Source organism: Mytilus galloprovincialis, chromosome 12, assembly GCF_965363235.1.
Source record: "Mytilus galloprovincialis chromosome 12, xbMytGall1.hap1.1, whole genome shotgun sequence".
In the NCBI taxonomy this organism is placed as follows: Eukaryota; Metazoa; Mollusca; class Bivalvia; order Mytilida; family Mytilidae; genus Mytilus; species Mytilus galloprovincialis.
In genome coordinates, this window is record NC_134849.1 from 5,451,994 (window position 1) to 5,474,238 (window position 22,245).

A 22,245-nucleotide genomic window follows, 5' to 3' on the forward strand; every position below is an offset into this window, starting at 1 on the left:
ATCTATACCAGTGCCAAAACAGAAACAGCCAGTTAATAACACTATAATATTGTTCAATTGTAATTGGATTAACAATCAAATAAGATGTAATATATACAGGTTTAACTATGCCTATCTATATTGTTTGCAGATGTCAATCTTTCAGTATAATACATTAGCAAAGGTTTATACAAACAAAGCAAACAAGTCTACCAAAATCTTATTCTACAAGAATTAGGAAATTAGCTCTAACAGTTTATAATACCTGCAACTGAAAACAAAAACAATTAGTTTAAATTGGAAGTCAATAACTAACACAGAAACACAAACAAATAATTCAATCATCAACATACAAACAAACAAACAAAATCCTGCAATACATTTCCATATAATTACCTCGGATTTTTTCTGTTCTGTAGAAACTTTCTTGACAGGTGCCAATATTTTAGCTTTATCAGGAGTAAATATTTCCAGAAAATTCTCAGATTTTTCCGCTTTCTTGTCAAGTTTTCCAGGTGTAACTGAATGTTTATCAGATTTATCAGAGGTACTCGAGACCTCAAATTTTCCAGTTGTCCCACCTTTTTCAATTTTACTGGGTGTGTTTATTGTCTTCTCTGATTTTACAGTCTCCTTTTGAATTTTTCCAGGTAAGGTTGTTACCTTTACCTCTTGACCTTTCACTGTCCCTTTTTCAGTTTTTCCAGATGAGGTCACGACCTTCACCTCCTGTCCTTTAGCACCAATCACCTTTTCTACTTTTCCTCCGAGTAAGGAGACTTTTCCTACAGCTTCCTTAGAACCCTTTTTCACAATAGCAATTTCTCCAGTTTTTTGTGTTGTGACCTTTTTCTCACTCTTGGAAGATGATAATCCTGAAGCTAATTTTTGTTCCGTGACCTTTGTACCTGGCATTGTTTTCTTTTCGACTTTTCCCAAAGCTACAGGACTTTTGTCTTTATTTTCCTTTTTCTTACCTTCAAACATCTTTTTCTTGGACTGAAAAGAAGAAATACAGTCGACAACTTCCTTAATCAGTTTTGAAAAATTATTTAAGTATTGACTATTGCCCTTAATGATTGCCAATAAATGTTTTATTCTTTTGACATTATTTGCTGCTAATACAAGTCAATCAAGTCAATCTCCACCAACTGCTTAGCCCATTTCTTTTTTTTTTTTATTTCAAGTTTAGCCTTTAGGTCATTTTATTTATTATACCAATAATAATATACTTATGAATTCGTATAAAAATTTTCACTATCAATGAGAAGATATATATATATATATATATATATATATATATATATATATATATATATATATATATATATATATATATATATAAGTCTGAAAATTACACCAAACAGTGTTAGAGTTAGATTTTATACTGACAAATTTTTGTCCGTCCCTCAGCGGGATTCGAACTCACACCTTTGATACATATATATATATATACAGGGACTAAACTTAACTGTTTTTGTCTAGGGGCCAGCTGGGCCCCTAAGATATTTTTTTTCAGGGGCCCAGTTGAAATTTTAGGAGCCCAACCAATCTTTATACAAAAAGACTAAATGAAAATAAAACTGAAAATAACTTTTTATATACTTACTAACAATGTTCCAGCTTGAATCTCAGGGCAGAAGGGTGCTAGTGCTCCTAAGTAAGGAGTTTTATAAATAAAACAGGTGAGATGGGAGAAGATTATATTATTTTGATGCAACAATACATTGCATATATTGCAGAAGCTAAGAACTGTTACTTTTTTCTCCATAATTGTTAAAATTAAAAGCATTTTATAAGTGCCCCCATGTAAGGAGGATCATAAATACAAGAAGTAAAACAGGAAGTACAGTCTTGATTATGTTCAAGTACAAATTTCTCTGATTCTTCTTTAAATGTATGTTCATGGTATGAAACAAAACAGTTTTTTTAATAAAGCTGATAATATTTAAATTATTGCCACCAGAAATGTATTATAAGATTTGACAATAGTTATTTCCTGCCAAAATTGCCTCCCTTCAATTTTTTTCAACTTCCTGTTGACCTGACGATATGGCTGGTTTTTTTTAATAAATACTATTTCAATCCAAGCCATCCTCTAATAGTGTTGATCAAAATATATTTTGCAATAAGTTTAAATTGAAGATTGGATATAAACTTAATATTGGGATATTTTTTTACGAGACTTTGCGTTTCGTTTTTACATTAAGTATTTTTTGTAAATAGCGATTCAGGGACAAGTTTCCGTCTAACACAGGCTTGAAATGACTCCGAGGACAATTAGAAAACATCCCTTTTGCGATGCTTATTGAACAGTTTAGAAGAAAACACTATTCAATAATGAAATAATCGTAGAAAATTTAGCAGAGTTAAGAAAACATGCTGATTGAAGGAGGTATACGAAATATCGTCACTTCGGATTGAAAACATAGCTGTTCGACTGGGTTTAGGTTATTAGAAAGAACCTACTGGTTTTCGGAAATATTTTATATTACTATATCGCTTTGAAAAGACAAAACAGGTTTCCTTTTGGGAACAGTCTTCGTTAATATCTCGCGGGGGAAAGGGTACAAATGGGATTTACTTCAAATTTTTTACAGTCGCCAGCTGGGCGATCAGGATGACTAAATATATTCGCCCAGCCGAAAATCTGGTCGCCATGGGCGACTGGGCGAGCGTTAAGTTTATTCCCTGATATATATATATATATATATAATATATTAAATGTTGTAAATTTTGTGAAAAATCAACCACAATATAAATACTCTCAGGAAAGGAACGTTCTGCTGAAGAAATATAGATATAATTCATGAACAGACAAAGGTCGTTAGTTTTGTCTTGGTACTCTGGTTTCCCTTAACCCTTTCCTCCATAATGACGCTTTTTGACGCCACCCCCTTTTCTCCATAATGACGCCTTTTGACGCCTGTGTAGTACCTAAGTTGATATGCTTTAATTACAAAATGTCTGCATCAAACTTAAAAAAGTTTGTATCCAATATGAAAAGGATATTCATGAGAATATCTGACTTGAATTTCATTGATGAAATATTTGTTTTCACAATGCATTAATACTTTAAACCTCATGATTTATTTTGCATTGAAAAAATCCTATGTGAATCAAGTATGTGAAAGAAAAAATATCCATGGAGGAAAGGGTGAAGGTGGTACCTAACACTACAGGGAGATAACTCTGTAAAGTCAGCTAATCGTTTTAATTACGTTGTGTTGTAAAAGGAATATTAAGCCTCTCAATGATCAAAACTGGTGTTTGACAAATTGTTATATAACCAGTGTAATTTTTCTGACAAAACGGTTGGTTCAAAATTTTTAAAATTTTTATATTTTTGTTAAAGTGTCAAAGTAAATGCTTTGACAAAATTTTATGAAAATTAAACGAGCCCAATTAATTTTAGTGAAAGTGTTGGGTACCACCTTAATCAAAACTTGTCCCATTGACAAAGTTGATACTCTGACATATGGTCTACATGTTTTCAAATAAGAATTACATATACAAATATCTCTTTATCTTGAATATTCTGAAAATCTTTGCCAGCTGAAATCGTGTAAAAATATTAAATTAAATACAAAAGTCAAATTAACATTATGATCAAGTTATGTTGTTTCTTTGATCAGTTTGTTGTCTCTTTGGCACATTTCCATTCTCAATTTTATATGTGTAAACTTTATAGAAATTAATTTATTTATTGTGTGTCTTGCTTGCAAATGTATAATGTAATTGTAAATGTATAGTTGTTAATTAATTGTCTTGTCTTGTCAGAAAAGAAATGGCCATAGGGTGGGCAAATGACACTATATAAATGATTTGCCAAATTTGTGCAAAGTTTAAACTATGTCAGTACTTACTGATATTTCTATTTTACCAGTTTTAACAGGCTTATCTCCCTTTTTCAATCCAGGCATCTTAACAATCAGTGGTTTAGACCCTGTGCTGGTTTTACTGTCGTCCATTATGGATTTGCCTTTGATCTTTTCTATTTTTTCTTTCTCTATAAGATAAATGTGTAAATGTTTTACAGCAGCCTTGTCATAGGAACTCCAATAGTATGATAACTATGTATTTTTTCAAATAGTTTCAAGAACTGTAAAAGTGACGCAACCCATATTTACATTTGATCTGAATTTTTGAGGTAATAAGCATTGTGCACAAGTTTCATAACATTTGGTTGAGGCCAACTAAAGTTCGAAAATGGAAACCAAAAATTCAGCAAATTTTCCATTTGCAAAGGGGCATAACTCTAGAACGGTAAAAGTGACACCACCAAAATTCATTGGGCATGTTTCTTGACCATAATCAAAAGAGAAATAGCAACATCTACAAGACTGCAATGGTAAACAATGGATTTTTTTGGCCTGCCATCACAGAAAATATAGATTTTAAAACTGCAACAAGTGTGTTACCATATTTGTCGACTCAAGACAGATTTTAATATTTTATAAACCATGAGACTGTAAAACTGTTGGAGTGAAGAAATATCATAATAAAAGAGTTATAGTCATGATAGTGGTGAAATATGTTTCACTTATTATTTTTATCTTTCCTTTTCAAACATTTACAGAAATTTGTGTTCTTTATATGTGACGTCATCATGCATGGTTGCCCTTTTTCATTTGTACCTACCCTTACAACCATCACAGATATACTCCTCTTCCTTGTCGGCCATTTCTTTTCCTCTCTCACGAGTTATCCCGATACATTTACCATGGTACCAATTCTCACATCTATCACAGCAAATCATAAATCTGGAAATACCATGGCAACATTTAAACAGTATAAAAACAACTCTATAATAAAAACTAAAGGCAGAAAACCCACCAAAAACCAGTTGCCATTTTTAAAGTTTTGTGAAGGGTTTGCTGGATGAATCTAATTAGTTATGTTGTTTGGTTGCTGTCCCACCAACTTATACATTGTAAAAGCATATTTTTGAATTATTATTATTCATGGGATATATTTTCAGTGAATTTCTGCAATAAAGGTGAAGCATGAATTTAATGGTTCAACTAGGCACATAGGTGGCTTTCAGCTGTTGTTTGCTCTTTGGTCGGATCATTGTCTTTGACATAATCCTCATTTTCATTCTCAATTCTAAAATAAAAATATTGTATAACTTTGTATCAACGAAATCTTGAGAGCCGTGGTGTAGTGGTTAGTGCATCGGACTACTAACTCAGAGGTTCCTGGTTCGATTCCCAATCCAGGATGAAAATTTCAGGGACTGATTTTAGGCTCTCCCTTGACACCATTTGCAAGTATGGTCTTGACGAAACAATGATAGTCTGTCGGAAGGGGACAATAAATGGCTGACCCGTATTAAGAGAGAGCCATATCTCTTGTACGTAAAAGACACCCTTGTAGATTTCAAAAAAGAGTAAGTTAATGCCGCTACTGGGCAGCACTCGCACCCACAAAGTGGAAAGGGATTTAATATAAGTTACAAAACTTGTTTCCCAATCCACTATAAATAAATATGTTTAAACTAACGAAATCAGACATCCTTGAAATACAAATTTTGCTCAAACCACAATAAAGAGTATCCACAAAAACAAATAAATGGACAGTGAATTACATTGAATGTGGCTAACATTGTACGTACTTGTTACCATACGGTTTGTTACAGATACAGTATTTACGATCTGGAGGCTCATATTCTTCTTCACTGTCCATATCTTCATCATCATCCTCCTCATCCTCTGATTCTTCCGATTTTTCTTCTTCATCCTCTGAATCTTCTTTTGCTTTTTCCTTTACTTTTTCTATCACTTCTAATAGAAATAATTAACTTATCCTTTATTGTTCATACAAAAAAAAGTTAATGACAATGTAAATTAATATCATTGGTTGAATATCCAATGAGGGGGGATAGGAGGGGTCCTGTTCCCGCAATCCCGGGCTTTAAAACACGAAATCCCAAAATCCAGAGCTTAAAAAAACGAAATCCTGAGGTCCCGAAATTCAAAAAAAGAATTCCCGTATCCCGACAGGGTCAATACCGAAATCCCGAGCTTAAAAACACCCGATCCAGGAGTCCCGATAAAGGTCCTATCCCCCCTCTCCAATGTTTAGGACATTGAAAGTCAATCACAAGATTTTAGACCACATGTTGCACTTTAAATTTTTCTTTGTGTTGTAGGTTTGCTGTCTCATTGACATATACCCTGTAAAATCAATCTATTTAGGTAAAAAATTGTTTCCCCAAATTACTTTAAACCCTTGGTTGCTATCTGCCAATTTTGTTTGTTTATTTGTTTTGGTTTAAGCTGTAGGTTTTTTCTTTTGAATAGTTTCACACTTTGTTATCTCAGGATCTTTCATAGCTTACTATATGATATAGGTTTTGTTTATTGTTGAGGGCCATAAGATAAAGTGTTTTTCAGTTGTTAATATGCTAATTCCTTGGTCTCTGGTGGTCTTATTGACCATTACAAGTCATCTCCTTTTTTCAAATAGTACCCATTCAGAAGCCTCTATTAAACCTTACAATTGTCAATCACATGACAAACTTACCAGGTTCTTTTTTCTCTTTCTCTTTCACCTTTTCTTTTCCTTTTTTCTTTTTTTCCTCCACTTTTTCTACTTCTTTATCTGTACCTTCATCTTCAGACTTTGTTGTTTTCTTTCGCTGTTTTCTTGTTTCCTTTTTGAGAAATTCTTCAACAAGTGGATTTCTTACTCTTTTCCTCCGTAATACACGCCCATCGTCTTCCATTTCTGATCCAGTTATGTCAGATGTGTCTAAATCACTAGAACTCTTGACTTCAGCAACTTTTCCACGCTTTGGCACTGACTTTGGTGTTACTTTTTTCAACTGTTTTGTTTCTATCTTTGCCTTACTCACGGCAGTATCTTTTGGCAACCCTTTTTCGTCTTTATTTTTTGTTTCAATATTGTCTTTCAGAACCACATTTTCTTTCAAACTTGATAAATCTTCATCTTCTTTTTTTTTCTCTACCGGTTCACTTACTTGTACACTTAAAACATTTTCAGTACCCGGAACAATTTCAGCTTGAAACTCGACAGCCTCCTCAGGCAAAGAGACAAATTCAATATTTTCTATCGTAGCCTCAAACTGAATGGGTTCTTCTTCTTTGTCAGAATCTGACGTAACCATAGATACCGATACAATTCCAAAGTTAGAATCAACAGAAGAATTCAAATCATCTGATTTGTCAGCAACTCTTTTGTATAGTTCCTTAATTTTAATATTTTCATCGTTACCTCCCTTTGAAGGTGAAACTTTAGATTCACTTAGTTCCTTTATTTTAGTATAATCATTATTACCTCCCTTTGACGGTGAATCTTTTGATTCACTTTCTTGCAGTGGAATTTGTTTGACAGGCTTTAATTCATTAGGTTCATCAGATTCATTAGCTGAATTTTCATCAACTGCAGAACTATTTTCAATACCCTTTTCATCAGAATCAATTTTCTCTTCAACTTTTTCATCTGAATCAATTTTCTCTTCAACTTTTTCATCTGAATCAATTTTCACTTCAACTGTAACTACAACAGTTTCATCATTTAAAACATGTGTATGATCCTGATTATTTGAAACTAAGTCATTACTATGTTTATCACTCTCATCAGGTTTTGTAAGTTCCTGTTTTTGTTCATCATCTTTACGGACAACACCATCAGGTTTAAACAAATCAGTCATTGTAAGGTCTAAAAACTCTTCAGATTTTCTAAATTTCTTTTTCACAGATTTGGGAGTCTTCATTTCACCATTTTCCTCCTTTTTCTTAGAATCCTGAGAATCTTGCCGTGTTAAATGAGGGTCTTCCCCACTTTCGTGTTTTAATTTGACCATTTTCCCATCAACACTATCTGTCTCTGAATGTTTACGTTTTAAAGCACTTGATTCCATAATTTGCTTTGACAATGCCTCAAAAATATTTTTACCGGCAGACATATCTTTCTTGATTGAACTTTGAACCTTAGTAGTTTCTGATTTAATAGCACTTAAAGGCTCATCCTCTTCGTCACTACTAACTTTTTTGTCCTTTTTTGTCAGAGATTTTGTTTTTTCTTCCTTTCCCTCATTCTTTTTTGCACTTTTATTTTTCTGACGTGTATTATTTTCTTCTTCACTTGATAAATCTTCAGATTCATCCTTTTTTCCTTTTTTGCCCTTGGATGTTTTGCCTCCTTTTAGTTTTTTCCCTTTTCCTTTCTTTGGCGACTCTTCCTCGTCACTTGACTCCTCAGATTCTTCCTTCACTTTCCCTTTTTTTCCTTTCTTTTTAGGTGATTCATTTTCAAATGTTTGTTTCCCCTTACCTTTCTTCCCTTTTTTAATTTTAATATCACTTTCACTTTCAGTATCCTGTTTTTTCCCCTTGCCTTTCTTTTTCTTTTTATTATCATCATCACTTTGTTCGACTTTCTGTTTCCCTTTTCCTTTCTTTCCTTTTCCTTTCTTTGGTGATTCTTCTGCACTTTCACTTTCTGTGTATATTTCCTTCCCTTTATTTTTCTTTGGCCTACCTGGCTTTCTTTTCTCAGTTTTGGGTGAGTCCTCCTCACTTTCACTTTCAGAACTGTCTTCGTTCTTTCCTTTCTTTTTCAAATTGTCTTTTTTCTTCCCTTTTTTTGGTGATTTTTCATCACTTTCATCATCAGCATCATCCTCCTGCTTTTTATTCTTACTCAACGATCGTCCTTTTTTCCCTTTTTGCTTTGGCGTCTCTTCTTCACTATCAGAATCATCTTTCACTTTTTTACCTTTTCCTTTTTTGTCTTTTTTATTAGTCAGATTTTCAGCCTCACTTTCAGATTCTTGATCTTTGACCTTTTTAGGTCTACCCCTTTTTCTTTTAACTTGTTCCTCTTTTGTGTCAGTCTCACTCTCACTAGAATTTTCATCATTCTCATCTTCAACCTTAAAAAAGTACAAACTGACATCAGGGCAATACTTCATTTTAAAACCCCTTTTAATGCATGTTTATGCTTATTCTATTACCAGATGCTGTTCTGTAAGAAATCTTTTCACATCAAAATTCTATCTTTTTGAATGGGAATACATGTATTTTGCCTTATTTTATGTGCTTTCCACACAGAAGTTTTATAATACCTATTTTGAAAGTATTCAATAAATAAAATTTCAGAAAATAAGAGACCAATGCATTATTTTTTTTAATTTTCAGTTATATTTCAACATGTTCAACAAACCTAAGTTGAATGTAAAATTTGACCAAAATCTGCGACATACATGTAGTCCATTTAGGGTATCTCGACCTTAAAATTTAGCCTGTATACCTGTTCAATCTCTTCCTCCTCATCTTCTCCTGTTTTCTTTGGTCTTCCTCTTCCCTAATAAGAATACAGAAATTCTCTAAATTATAGACCTCAAACATTTGTCAAATTTAATAAATAATGATTGGTGTTAGAGGCTTCCCTTGAGGTAATTATATGGGGGAAGTTGTTAATCAAATAAAAAAATATATTCAAAGTTACTCCTTGTACCCCCTATTCTCCTCTTAACTTAGACAATATAAAAAGTGAGTTTTGGGGGATTTTTTATAATGAGAAAAGATGTTCAATCCATCAACAATATAAATGAAATAATAAATGATCTATTATTAGGTGGTTTTTTTTATATTCATTAAAATTGATGCAAATATTTCAGAGTTCTCGAAATTTGGTGGTTTTATTAAAAGGTTTTGACCACTAAAATTTACAAGGACCAACACAAGTTCTGATTTTGCAATAGAAATAAAAGTGAGGACCAACAGATTTTCTTCAAGGATCACCAGGGAACTCTGACTGTCTTATAACATTCGTTTTTTTTTTAATATTGTATGGTGACCTCTAGATGTCTATTGCTTAATTGCGTGGTTAGGTTGCCATTTCTTTGACATAAACATATTTTCATTTTTTTTCATAGCAAAGACTATTAATTGTAGGTCCTTCTATAGAGCATTTCATAAAAATTGAGTTTGTATTTAAAGACAACCTGTCTTATGAGACCACTGATTATCTCTCCCTTAAGTGGTCTCTTAAAAGAAGTTTCACAGTATTTCATATTTTTATACCCTTTTTGGTGTTTCATCTTGACCATCACTAAATTGTCCGGAGTTCAAAGCATCCATTGCCTCTTTTTCTTTCTGTATATTTTCTTGTCTAATTTTTTCTGCCATTTCCCGTTGTTCGTTATCACTAATTCTATTGGATCGTCTACAAAAATAATAATGAAACCACAATAAAATACTAGTGATTAATATTCAAACAAAAGTCACTACTGCAAATTCAGAAATTATTGCATAAAATTGAGAATGGAAATGGGGAATGTGTCAAAGAGACAACAACCCGACCAAAATAAAAAAACACAACAGCAGAAGGTCACCAACAGGTCTTCAATGTAGCGAGAAATTCCCGCACCCGGAGGCGTCCTTCAGCTGGCCCCTAAACAAATATATACTAGTTCAGTGATAATGAACGCCATACTAATTTCCAAATTGTACACAAGGAACTAAAATTTAAATAATACAAGACTAACAAAGGCCAGAGGCTCCTGACTTGGGACAGGCGCAAAAAATGCGGCGGGGTTAAACATGTTTGTGAGATCTCAACCCTCCCCCTATACCTCTAACCAGTGTAGAAAAGTAAAAGCATAAAATAAATGCATTTATTATTGCAATTTTTTATGAATGGACGAAAATGTGAGATTTTTTTTTGGTGATTTCAGAAAAAGCTACTACAGACATCATGGACATATGTATCAGATATTGTAATCAACTTCTTATCATTGAGATATGCATTCAGTTGCCTTATTGGCATTAATAAAATATACCTCACAATAATTTCTGAATTTACATGCATCTTGTGAAATGGATTTCCAAGAAACCACTCTTCTATGAAATTCTTTAATTTAATTAACCCTTACCATGCGGAATTGTTTTTAGAAAATGTCTAATTTTCGTTTATTTGCAAAAATATGCAAATCATATGCAAATGAGCTTAGCCCTGTTGCTGTAGCATATTGAATTCTTTAAATCTAATATAGGTGATCACGGGGTGGGGTGGTCGGGGTGAGGAGGCGGAATTTTTTTGGCGGGAATTTGCCCCAAAGAGGGTCATTAGATGCAAAAAGCGTCAATTTTGCCGATTTTTCACCCCTTCTCTTGACCCAGAAGACCCAGGGTTGCTGGTTAAGGTATCCAGCTGTAGCCTGCGTGTAGAGTGGACCCTAGTGAACAAATTGACCCCAACAGTTGTTAGATCGGAGTGAATCTGATCTTGATTCATCAGTCTACAGAAGGTCATTTGGACCCAAAATACCGAATTTCACGATTTTTACCGATTTTGGACTTCGAATGGACCCAAAACCGGAAGTAGTTGTTTCCTATGCGTATTTCAATAATAATAATGATCAGTAGTTATATGGCCGTGAGTTTGCACTATCTTTGCCAGTTTTATGCCTCTGAACTTCTTGTGTAAGATACAGATGTGAAGCCTACCCCTCCAGAAAACCGAGTTTTAGGCAATTTCAATTTTCCAAGTCCGTATTTGTGCTCAAAATGCTACTTATACATGAGAAACGTGAATATGGATAGCCTCAGGTTGACGGGACACACATAACTTTCAAAATAAGTCTCATAAAGTGGACTTCTAAAAGTATGGAACGCCATTGGAGCCAAATAACGGTTATTAGGGTCCGCCCGTCAAAAGACGGGCACCGCATGGTAAGGGTTAACAAACTTTAAAAAAAAATATATTTTTTTAAGCGTTTTTGAACTAATCATTGTATCTGGAGGCCTTACTGACCCGTTCTGACCCATTATAAGAAGAAAAAACATCAAAGTTTGAGCTAAAACTGGAAAAAAATTGGTTTCTTTTTCCAAGGTCCTTAACCCTTACCATGCGGAATTGTTTTTAGAAAATGTCTAATTTTCGTTTATTTGCAAAAATATGCAAATCATATGCAAATGAGCTTAGCCCTGTTGCTGTAGCATATTGAATTCTTTAAATCTAATATAGGTGATCACGGGGTGGGGTGGTCGGGGTGAGGAGGCGGAATTTTTTTGGCGGGAATTTGCCCCAAAGAGGGTCATTAGATGCAAAAAGCGTCAATTTTGCCGATTTTTCACCCCTTCTCTTGACCCAGAAGACCCAGGGTTGCTGGTTAAGGTATCCAGCTGTAGCCTGCGTGTAGAGTGGACCCTAGTGAACAAATTGACCCCAACAGTTGTTAGATCGGAGTGAATCTGATCTTGATTCATCAGTCTACAGAAGGTCATTTGGACCCAAAATACCGAATTTCACGATTTTTACCGATTTTGGACTTCGAATGGACCCAAAACCGGAAGTAGTTGTTTCCTATGCGTATTTCAATAATAATAATGATCAGTAGTTATATGGCCGTGAGTTTGCACTATCTTTGCCAGTTTTATGCCTCTGAACTTCTTGTGTAAGATACAGATGTGAAGCCTACCCCTCCAGAAAACCGAGTTTTAGGCAATTTCAATTTTCCAAGTCCGTATTTGTGCTCAAAATGCTACTTATACATGAGAAACGTGAATATGGATAGCTTCAGGTTGACGGGACACACATAACTTTCAAAATAAGTCTCATAAAGTGGACTTCTAAAAGTATGGAACGCCATTGGAGCCAAATAACGGTTATTAGGGTCCGCCCGTCAAAAGACGGGCACCGCATGGTAAGGGTTAATCAAAAGAGACATGTTGTGTAATGAATAAATAAATTTGGTGTATTTATTGTCGTCTGATTGGTTAAAAGTATTAGTTTTATTTTCAATGTTGTCAATTTGTATGGCAACACGCCCACTCTGACGTTGTGTGTTCATACGCCAACATGTGTATGTTGTGTAATGAATAAGCATGAGACTTTAGTCCAATGAAATACTAGCAAAATATTAAACAATCAAATTGCAGTGTTGTGGAAGGGATTAGCATGAAACCAATTGAAAACTAAACACTAGGCAACACAAACCCCACTAAAAACCTGTAAATAACAAATAATAAATCAAAAGAGCATAATTTTCATTTCTCCCTTTTGTCTTTATACTAAAGAAAAAGTGTTCACAGCATGGTTGGGATTTACCATCTAAGATCTGACAAGATATCCAGTGACTTTTAATGTATTATCTTTGATATATACCATGTGTATACGTATGGTATGTAATAATCAGACAGAAAAAAACATTTATCTCTTTAAGGTTTATATTCCTTAAAAGGGATTCTAATATGTGTTATGACCCAATGTTAAAATATATGTAATTATTTTCAGAAGCCATCATGACAGTGTGTCATACTAGATTTTGAGTCTTTTTCATATCTTTTTAAAAAGATACCACATAAAATTGCAAAGAGACTATCATATTATCTATAGTCAAGTGAATAATTCAGGTCTATGGTAAATTGGGAATAGATTTCCAAAACCTAAACAGTTCTTGTAGTTTGATATCAAACACACCTTAACATACCTTTTGTACATCTATGTGTAATGATTTTTTCAATAAAACAGTCAGTTTTCCTTTGACTACAGAAAGTTGTTACCTATTAATATTAATTCCTAAGAGATGTACATCTTCTGAATATCCATAAAATTGTTTCCTCCACATTTAAAAACATGTATTTACTTGTAAGCCACATGAGAGAGACAGGTCATTATCTAGGTCAAAGTGGGTTATTCCATTTTCATCAGAGGGTATTGCTTGGAGTCATTTATCTCCCTTGTTGAACTTCCCTTACAAGATGGAATATCAATTTGTTGTAAAAAATTTGAATACATCTATTAACATGATTATTTTTATAAAAAGTTATGATATAAAAACTTCATAACTGGCCTATTTATAGCTTTTTGGATTACAGGTTGCATTTGCAGTCATGAACATAAAATGAGTAAGCCATTTTTTTCTATTGAATGTTCACTAGGTATTTATTTTCTGTGGATTGAGAGGTTGTAGGTAAACCCGATTTAGTATTCAATAAAATAAAAAAAGTCTACAGCCTAGTGTGCAGTGTTAGAAATAAATTAAAGTATCCCAAAATACATTTTTCTTTGATCCACTTATGTTAGTACCAAAGAACAGTAATTGAATTCTAAGGAAAAAGTTTGAATGTAATACCTCTGCTATTAATGTTTTTTTTTTTCATCCATCAAGTACATATATACAGTGCAGAAGAATGCAAAAAACACAGGAAAGTTGAATCCCAAATGAGACTCATAGACTATTTTACATATTTATGCATATGGTAATCAAAGCTCTAGATCTTGACCAGTTTCTGTTTTAATACCCGTTATTAGAAGTGCCAAGAGGAATTTATCAAAAGCTTTTTCTTCCAGGACCTCTGCCTTTTCCACTTTTTGTTTCTGTTTTTACCTGTTACAACATGTATTAGAATTGACAACAGGAATTTCTCCAAAGCTTTTTCTTCCTCAACCTCTGTCTTTTCGACTTTTTGTTTCTGTCTTTACCTGTTACTAGAATTCCCCAGAGGAAATTCTCCAAAGCTTTTTCTTCCGTGACCGCTGCCTTTTTCACTTTTTGTTTCTATTTTAACCTGTTATTAGAATTCCCCAGAGGTATTTTTCCAAAGCTCTTTCTCCCACGACCTCTGCCATTCCCACCTTTTGTTTCTATTTTTACCTGTTATTAGAATTCTCTAGAAGAATTTCTCAAAAACTCTTTCTCCCACGACCTCTGCCTTTCCTATCTTTTGTTTCTATTCTTACCTGTTATTACAATTGCCAAGGGGAATTTCTCCAAAGCTTTTTCTTCCACGACCTCTGCCTTTCCCACTTTTAGTTTCTTCCTGACTGATTTCCACATCATTGCCAACATCTGACACAATCATAACTTCATCCTTTGGCCCGCCCCTTTTCCTTGGTGATGACATCTGAGGCTGGGGAGAGGTAACGGGAGGAATAGTTACACGTTTAACAGGTATGGCGTAGGCATGATCAGAAAAATGAGGGTCTAAACCTGAAGGATCCTCTGATTTATTCTGAAAAATTATAAATATAAAATAAGTACATGTGGTATGATTGCCAACCAGACAACTCTCCACCGGAGACCAAATGACATGGAAGGTTACAACCACAGGTCAACAGTGGCGGATCCAGAATATTTCCTAAGGGGGAGCCCGCTGACTGACCTAAGAAGGAGGGTCACTCCAGTCACGCTTCAATGATTCACTATATAATCAACCAAATTTTTCCCACCAAAGGGGCGCCCCCCCCCCCCCCCCCCCCTGGATCCGCCTATGGTCACTGTCAATGACTGTAAGGCCTTAAACAGTGAGCATAGTCAGCTATAAAAAGCCCTGAAATTTCAAATGCAAAACAATTCAAACATGAAAACTAACGGCCCGATTTGTGTACAAAATAATATGATATACCCCAATTAACACGTCAAGGAGATAAATAAATTGAGTCTGATTGCCAAATAAATCATACATACAATTTCTCATCATTAAAATAATGAAAGAGGATCTTGATCATGTATAATATATAAGGAATAACTAAATTAAAATTTTGATATTAGTTTTTCCCTTCTACTGGTTTATATTGAAGTTTTAAATGCACATACATGTATCTTATTTTATCGCTATTTTGTGCATTTTTCCTTTGATCTTTTTTGTGATAATTTTCATATCATGATACTGGCTTGAGATGGAAAATTATGGCTAGAAAGTAAGCATGCACGTGGCGTTGCTAATGAAATTGACAACGTAGTCATAGGTAAAACAGCGATTAAAAGATTATCATTGTTCATCTCAACTCGATTGCCTTTCTCGCTTTCACAAATATCTTATTACATGGATTTTAGTTGTAAATGAAGTAGAAACTAGTCCCTCTTGTGAACAGAAAAGTCTAGTGAAAGGGACACCATTGACACTGGAAAGATCTTAATTATTTTCAATGAGGACCTTTGCAAATTCTATTATTTCAGTTTGGCTGTCAGAATAATAATCATTATTATATTATAATAGCACAAAGTAAAATGAAAAGTGAATTGCATAAAATTTAAATAAATAAAATTATGATGATGAAAGTGTTTAACCACCTTGACTGGTCATACAGCCCTCGCAAGGTCTTAAAATGATAAGATAAATGCCTTGGTTTTATATAGACAACGTTCATACCTGCTTGAAAATGATAGGACTACGAACATGCTCTGACTGAACAAACTGACTCACGTCAAATATGTTTATCAAGTCCTCCTTTCCTATCACATCTGTGTCACTTTCAGGTGACCCTGACCTCTGACCTTGGTTGTTGTAAGGTTCAACAGTGGTCTGGAGTAGGATCTTCTGAGCCTCTTCAGTGGACAGGAAGTCATCGAGTCGACTCAGATGCTCCTCAGAAAAACTGCTGAAAGGATTCTTGTCTTGCTGAAAAAAGAAATCAAGATCCATGTTGAAGTTGGTGTGAAACAAACTGAAGACTTGCTTTATGTAAGATGTTTCTGTAAAATTTATAATACATAGAATTGATACTTCAACAAGTGGTCACAAATCACAGATAATTCCAAAATATGTAACAATGTATGACATTACAGCTTATTTCCTACAGCTTGTAGAGTGCAACTTTGATTGGTTTGCTTGCTTTGTTTGTATAAACATTTACTAAAGTTTTACTTAGAATTGACATCTTCAAACAATAAATATTGGCAAACTTAAACCTGTAAATATCATATAGTTAAATTTATTCAATTGGATGTTATCTAAATTACTATTGTACAATATACAATTAAAGCAAGCAAGCTAACCAAAGTCTTGCTCTACATGCATTAGGAAATAAGCTGTAAGATGATTATATAACTTCCAAACTCTTGCAACTACATGTACATGTATGGGTTTGGTAAGAAAGTTGTGGCATCAACACAATGCAAATTCTTATGTTTAGAACTCTCTACATATTTGATAAAACTTGCATAAAGAATATGTAGAAATATGATTTCACTTTAATGAGATACACGAAAAAATAAATAAATCCATAATAATATTTGGACATGTCAAAAACTTTCACAATGTAGACCCTCAAATTGTATTTATACCTTCATTTAGATCCTGAAATGGTATTTATACTTACTACTAGACCATGTAGACCCTTGAACAGTATTTAAACCTACATGTAGACCATGTGGACCATGAAATGGTATTTATACCTACACCTACCCTTGTGGACACTCTGATGGTATGTTTACCTACACCTAGACCTTGTAGACACTCTAATGGTATTTATACTTACACCTAGACCCTGTAGACCCTCTTAACAATGCTTAATGTATTTATACCTACACCTAGACCTTGTAGACCCTCTAAAGTTATTTATTCTTAAACCTAGACTTTGTAGACATCTAAAGGCATTTATACCTACACCTAGACCCTGTACACCATCTAAAGTTATTTATTCTTACACCTAGACCCTGTCGACCATCTAAAGGTATTTATACTTACACCTAGACCTTGTAGACACTCTATTTGTATTTATATATACCTACACCTAGACCATGTAGACGTTGTAGACCCTCTAAAGTTATTTATTCTTAAACCTAGACTTTGTAGACATCTAAAGGCATTTATACCTACACCTAGACCCTGTACACCATCTAAAGTTATTTATTCTTACACCTAGACCCTGTCGACCATCTAAAGGTATTTATACTTACACCTAGACCTTGTAGACACTCTATTTGTATTTATATATACCTACACCTAGACCATGTAGACCTTGTAGACCATCTAAAGTTAGTATACCTACACCTAGACCTTGTAGACCAATTAATGGTTCTTATACCTAAACCGTTACCATGTAGACCTTCTTATGGTATTTTATACCTACACCTAGACCTTCCAGACCATTTCATGGCATTTATACTTACACCTAAACCTTGTAAACCATCTAATGGTATTTCGCCTATGTGCTCCACATCACTAGGGTCTACATCCAAAGCTGTTGCTGAAGTTACAGGAAGTGAACTTTGAACTATAGTAATGACTCGCTCTGACGTCTGGCTGGATTCAGTAGACATCACACAATGGAATTTTTCTGAAAACAAGACATAAAAATATCATTAAAGACAACAGAATTCTGCATGTTTTACATTATCACATGATTGTATGTTCAAAAGATTTTGGAATACATACAAGATGTTAAGAACCCAGGAATCCATCTAAACCTTTTTTTAAATTAATAAATCTTATTTGTGAAACCATGCATCTCCTTCCAACAGAAAATGCTTCAACAAACAGCAGCTACACCATGTATACTTCATTGCAAGAGGAATTTAAAAGTTGCAATTTGCGACATTGGCAAAGCCCAGCCCTGTCCCTCCTCTCTCATTTTTGACACTTTATTTGTACTTCTGCAAGAATTTTGTCTTCCTTTTCTTGAGCTTCCATGTCAAACTTTCGCTTCATTTCCATTTTTCTTATAAATCAAGACCATCACTTTTAACTGAAGATATTCCTGACACTGGATGTAAAGATTTTGTCAGGAAAGGATTTCATTTATACAATTACAAGCTTCTTTGAACACTGAACAAGGTATTTGTTCAGAACCATACCCTGGACATGGTTCTTGCTTACATTTCGACAAGAAAAGGTCTCATTATGGTTAAGCCTCTGAAAATTAAACAATGTGGATAAGCCACTTACACAAAAAAATTTTGAAATCTAGATTCAAAATCCTGGCATCTGTTGAATTTTAAGACAATATTTCATGCTTGTCAAATTGACATACTACCAGCAGAACTTTTTTTCTAAAAAATTTTGTCTGCACAATTTTAAGAGTTTGAATACTGCTATAATTTAAACGTTGACAAAATTGAGCATACTGTTCAAATTCTGTATTGCCCCTCAATTGATGTTTTCTAACTACTAAGTCTTAGTGTCATGATTACATGTATTCTTGTTAAGTGTGACTTAATTTTTCAAAATTAAATTATATTTTTGAATCTGTCTGACAGCAAATTTGATTTGTAAATATTCCTTTATTGTAGAAAATTTTCCGTATTTGCTTGAAGTATTCAGGCCTGTTGGGTCATATCAAATTAGGAGACAAATAATGTATTCCATGTCTCCCAATTTAGAGACATTTCTAGATCTGGAGGACGTCTCCTGATCGGGGAATATTGACTAGCTTAGTGCATTTGAACAAAATTGACAATTATGTCATCGATTCATTCGCGACTATTAATAAAACACAACAGAACAAATTGAAAAATAATGCGTGCAAACGTTATAAATTATTTTATCATAAAAATCCACACCTTTGTGTCGCTTAGGCCACCCTTAACAAATTGTTTGTTTGGCATTGCCGACTCACACCATCAGCAGGTGGGTAGGTAGGTAGGGATTTTTTTTTTTTTTTTTACATCATTAAAAACTTTATATATCACAACCATGATGACTCTAGATCACAGCCAAAAGCAGTGCAGCATTGTTGTGTGTACAAACTTATGGTTTCTTTGATAGGGGTTAATGTCACATTCTACAACACATGGATAATTTCATGTCAAACATTCAGTTTTTTTGGAGGAGTAAACCAAAGTACCCAGCAGAAACATATCTGTGGTAGGGAACTGACATTAACCATGTAACATGTTAGACATGAAAATTGATTCTTAATTGTGGGACTGTCCATTGAATAGAGGCTTAATGTCACATCTTGAAATTGCCTTCAGTTTGGTAAACTTATCATATTTTAATCAGTTCGACCACTACAGTTCCTTGCACAAATAGATGATTTAAAGCTTTGATTGTTTGCTTGTTTGATGGGATTAAAAGTAACTTTCTACACCATATGGGCAAGTTCATTACAGTCAGTTTTATTGGTGGACGAAAGCGTAGTGCACAGAGGAACCTTATTATAAATGTCATGACAATCTAACCTTAATTTTATGAATGCATACATGCACTTATCCCTAGAGGTGATAAGACTAGCATTGATACATGCAAATTTTGCGGAACTACCAAATGGTCAAAGCCACTACAGCCCCTGATCAGCTTTGAGAATAGCAAAATATTACAAATTTAGAAGGTTGGCACAAGAACAGTCATTAATGCCTCACCCTGGCAGGGTGTTTATACTGCATTTGTAATAACCGCAGTAAAAGTATGATAATTTCAAAATATAAATATGCTGTAGGACAGACAATTTTTACAGATAATTTAAAATAAATTTTAAGGTTGTTATGATTGTTTGATTCACAGGGTTCTGGACATGTATGACATAAATACAGTTAAATTCATGAGCCCTTGGTTTGCTTAAAACAATGGAACACTACCAGTAGATATATTTATAAATATGTTGCCGTCTGATATCTTTTCTGTTTTAAGAATTATCTTATTCATGTTAAGAAGAAAGAGAGGGGTTGGGTTCATAAATTCTTGACACACAAAAGAGGCTAGTCTTTGAAATATGTATGTTTTGTACCAGGCTAACCTCTACTGGTACAAAACTACTATATAAACCTGTAAATCTGGGACCATATTGGTCTTTTAGCTTTGGTGCTTTCATGCAGGTACACCTTTCAGCCATCAAGCCAATGCATCATCATCTTGAATAGATATAAGAAGATGTGGTATGAGTGTCAACGAGACAATTCTCCATCCAAGTCACAACTTGTAAAAGTAAACAATTATAGGTCAAAGAATACATTGTTTTGGAATTTACATGGCAACATGCTTTGTTATCTGGTTCAAGGAAAATTTGTCAATGATAGATTTCACATATTCAAGAGATCTTTCAGAGGTTAAAGCCACAGATGTTTGTTCTGTCATGTCTGGGTGAAAAGCTTATATCTCCTGATGTGAGGATGCAAAGCAGACACCAACAAATTACAGTGTCACTATCTGCTTTACCAAAGACGACATTTGAGTTCTCTAAAAGGCCTTTCAGAACCTCAACCCATGTTCCATCTTAAGAATAGGTGAACATCTTATTTTTAATAAAATGTTCCTCTCCCTTGACTAGAGCATAAGTGGATGCTATCCACTGCCTGTCTTTTTGACATTTTTGGCAGACTTTTATCGAATCTATGTCATTCAAACGCTTGCTCTGAATACAGTGTACAACAAGCACTTTAAAGATCATGATTTGAAATAAGTAAAGCCCGGAAACAAACTCCGCGGATATGATCAAAATTCCGGCGGTTTTCCGATTTTTTTAATACAAAAAAAATACAAATTTTGAAACACCAATAAAATTATTCGGACGGCAAGTTTTTCAGTGGGTCGGGCGGCAAACAAATGAAATTTTATTTTAGGCCTTAGCGGGGAAAAAATCTGTGATGGAACGTTTCATCGTCAACAGTTCAACAACAAATGAAAGTTTTTAACGACCTTGACATTGCATGCCTTGCATATATACTCGATATCTCTCGGGATTTTTCTAATAAGTCTCTTTCGATGGATAACGGCCATGTGTTCCGATAGAAATACAAACCGGAACTCTCAAACGTAAATAAAACCTCTAGATAATAATAAAGTTACGACGTATAGAATAGTCGTATAAGTAAAATATGCACCTATTTATTTTTGACTGATGACGACTGAACCGGCCAAATAACTGTTTGAAACGGTCAATTTGGCCGGCGGCCGGTTCTTATGGAAAACACTGAACAATGGGGTATTTTACTTTCTAGGGAGCTAATGCTGTATCTGGAAGAAGTGTCAAGGACATTGTCTTCCAATCCAGGGCACTGACAACAATCAGCATTTGAGACTGCCAACCATGTGCCATTATGTGGGATCTGCAGATTTTATCTTTAGAAATTGATTAGTTGCATCAGACCAATTCCAATGACAAGCATGGTTTGAATAAAATAAGTGATATAGTGTTTTAGTATTAAATTGCTTCTCTCCTCTTAAAAGGTGATCTAAATATTTCCTGCAGAATAATGTTGACTTGATTGTAAACAACAAGGGAGTCAAAACACATGGCTTTTAGAAATCTCTTTTGATGGCAATTCGGGCACAACTTTCAACTTACGGTACCACACATACAAACCTTTTTCATCACAATATCAAATTTTAGAGTCCGATCAAATCCAAATGCAAACGAGAACGTGGAAACGTGTCATATTGCAAATAAAGAGTTGATTCATTTACACAACTTCCCACATTATGCAGTCGCCATTTTCGTTTGTCACGTGACCTCTATTTTCATTCTTCCAAATCTCTCTGTATCCTTTCAAATCAGGACTTATGCTTTTGAAAACAAATAATTTTTTATCAGAACATAAGTATTCTTCAATTGTTTTATATCTATAAC

General features: G+C 34.1%; 1 protein-coding gene across 8 annotated transcripts in view; it reads right to left on the minus strand.

Moving 5' to 3' along the window:
• Positions 1 to 22,206, minus strand: part of LOC143054323 (uncharacterized) — a 47,970-nt gene extending 25,764 nt beyond the window's left edge. For 3 of the 8 annotated variants that reach the window (XM_076227299.1, XM_076227296.1, XM_076227297.1), the window contains exons 1-11: positions 21,982 to 22,204; positions 17,852 to 18,018; positions 16,110 to 16,358; positions 14,698 to 14,969; positions 10,035 to 10,176; positions 9,259 to 9,312; positions 6,508 to 8,881; positions 5,597 to 5,765; positions 4,621 to 4,742; positions 3,846 to 3,988; positions 376 to 978 (exon numbers count right to left, since the gene is read on the minus strand). In XM_076227299.1, the coding sequence (XP_076083414.1) occupies positions 376 to 978; positions 3,846 to 3,988; positions 4,621 to 4,742; positions 5,597 to 5,765; positions 6,508 to 8,881; positions 9,259 to 9,312; positions 10,035 to 10,176; positions 14,698 to 14,969; positions 16,110 to 16,358; positions 17,852 to 18,001 (4,278 nt within the window). In that variant the 5' untranslated portion in view covers positions 18,002 to 18,018; positions 21,982 to 22,204. Of the gene's footprint in view, positions 1 to 375; positions 979 to 3,845; positions 3,989 to 4,620; positions 4,743 to 5,596; positions 5,766 to 6,507; positions 8,882 to 9,258; positions 9,313 to 10,034; positions 10,177 to 13,517; positions 13,646 to 14,697; positions 14,970 to 16,109; positions 16,359 to 17,851; positions 18,019 to 21,981 lie in introns of those variants that run through there. The other 5 variants (XM_076227294.1, XM_076227292.1, XM_076227293.1 and 2 more) reach the window with 4 other exon arrangements.
• Positions 22,207 to 22,245: the final 39 nt, after the last annotated feature.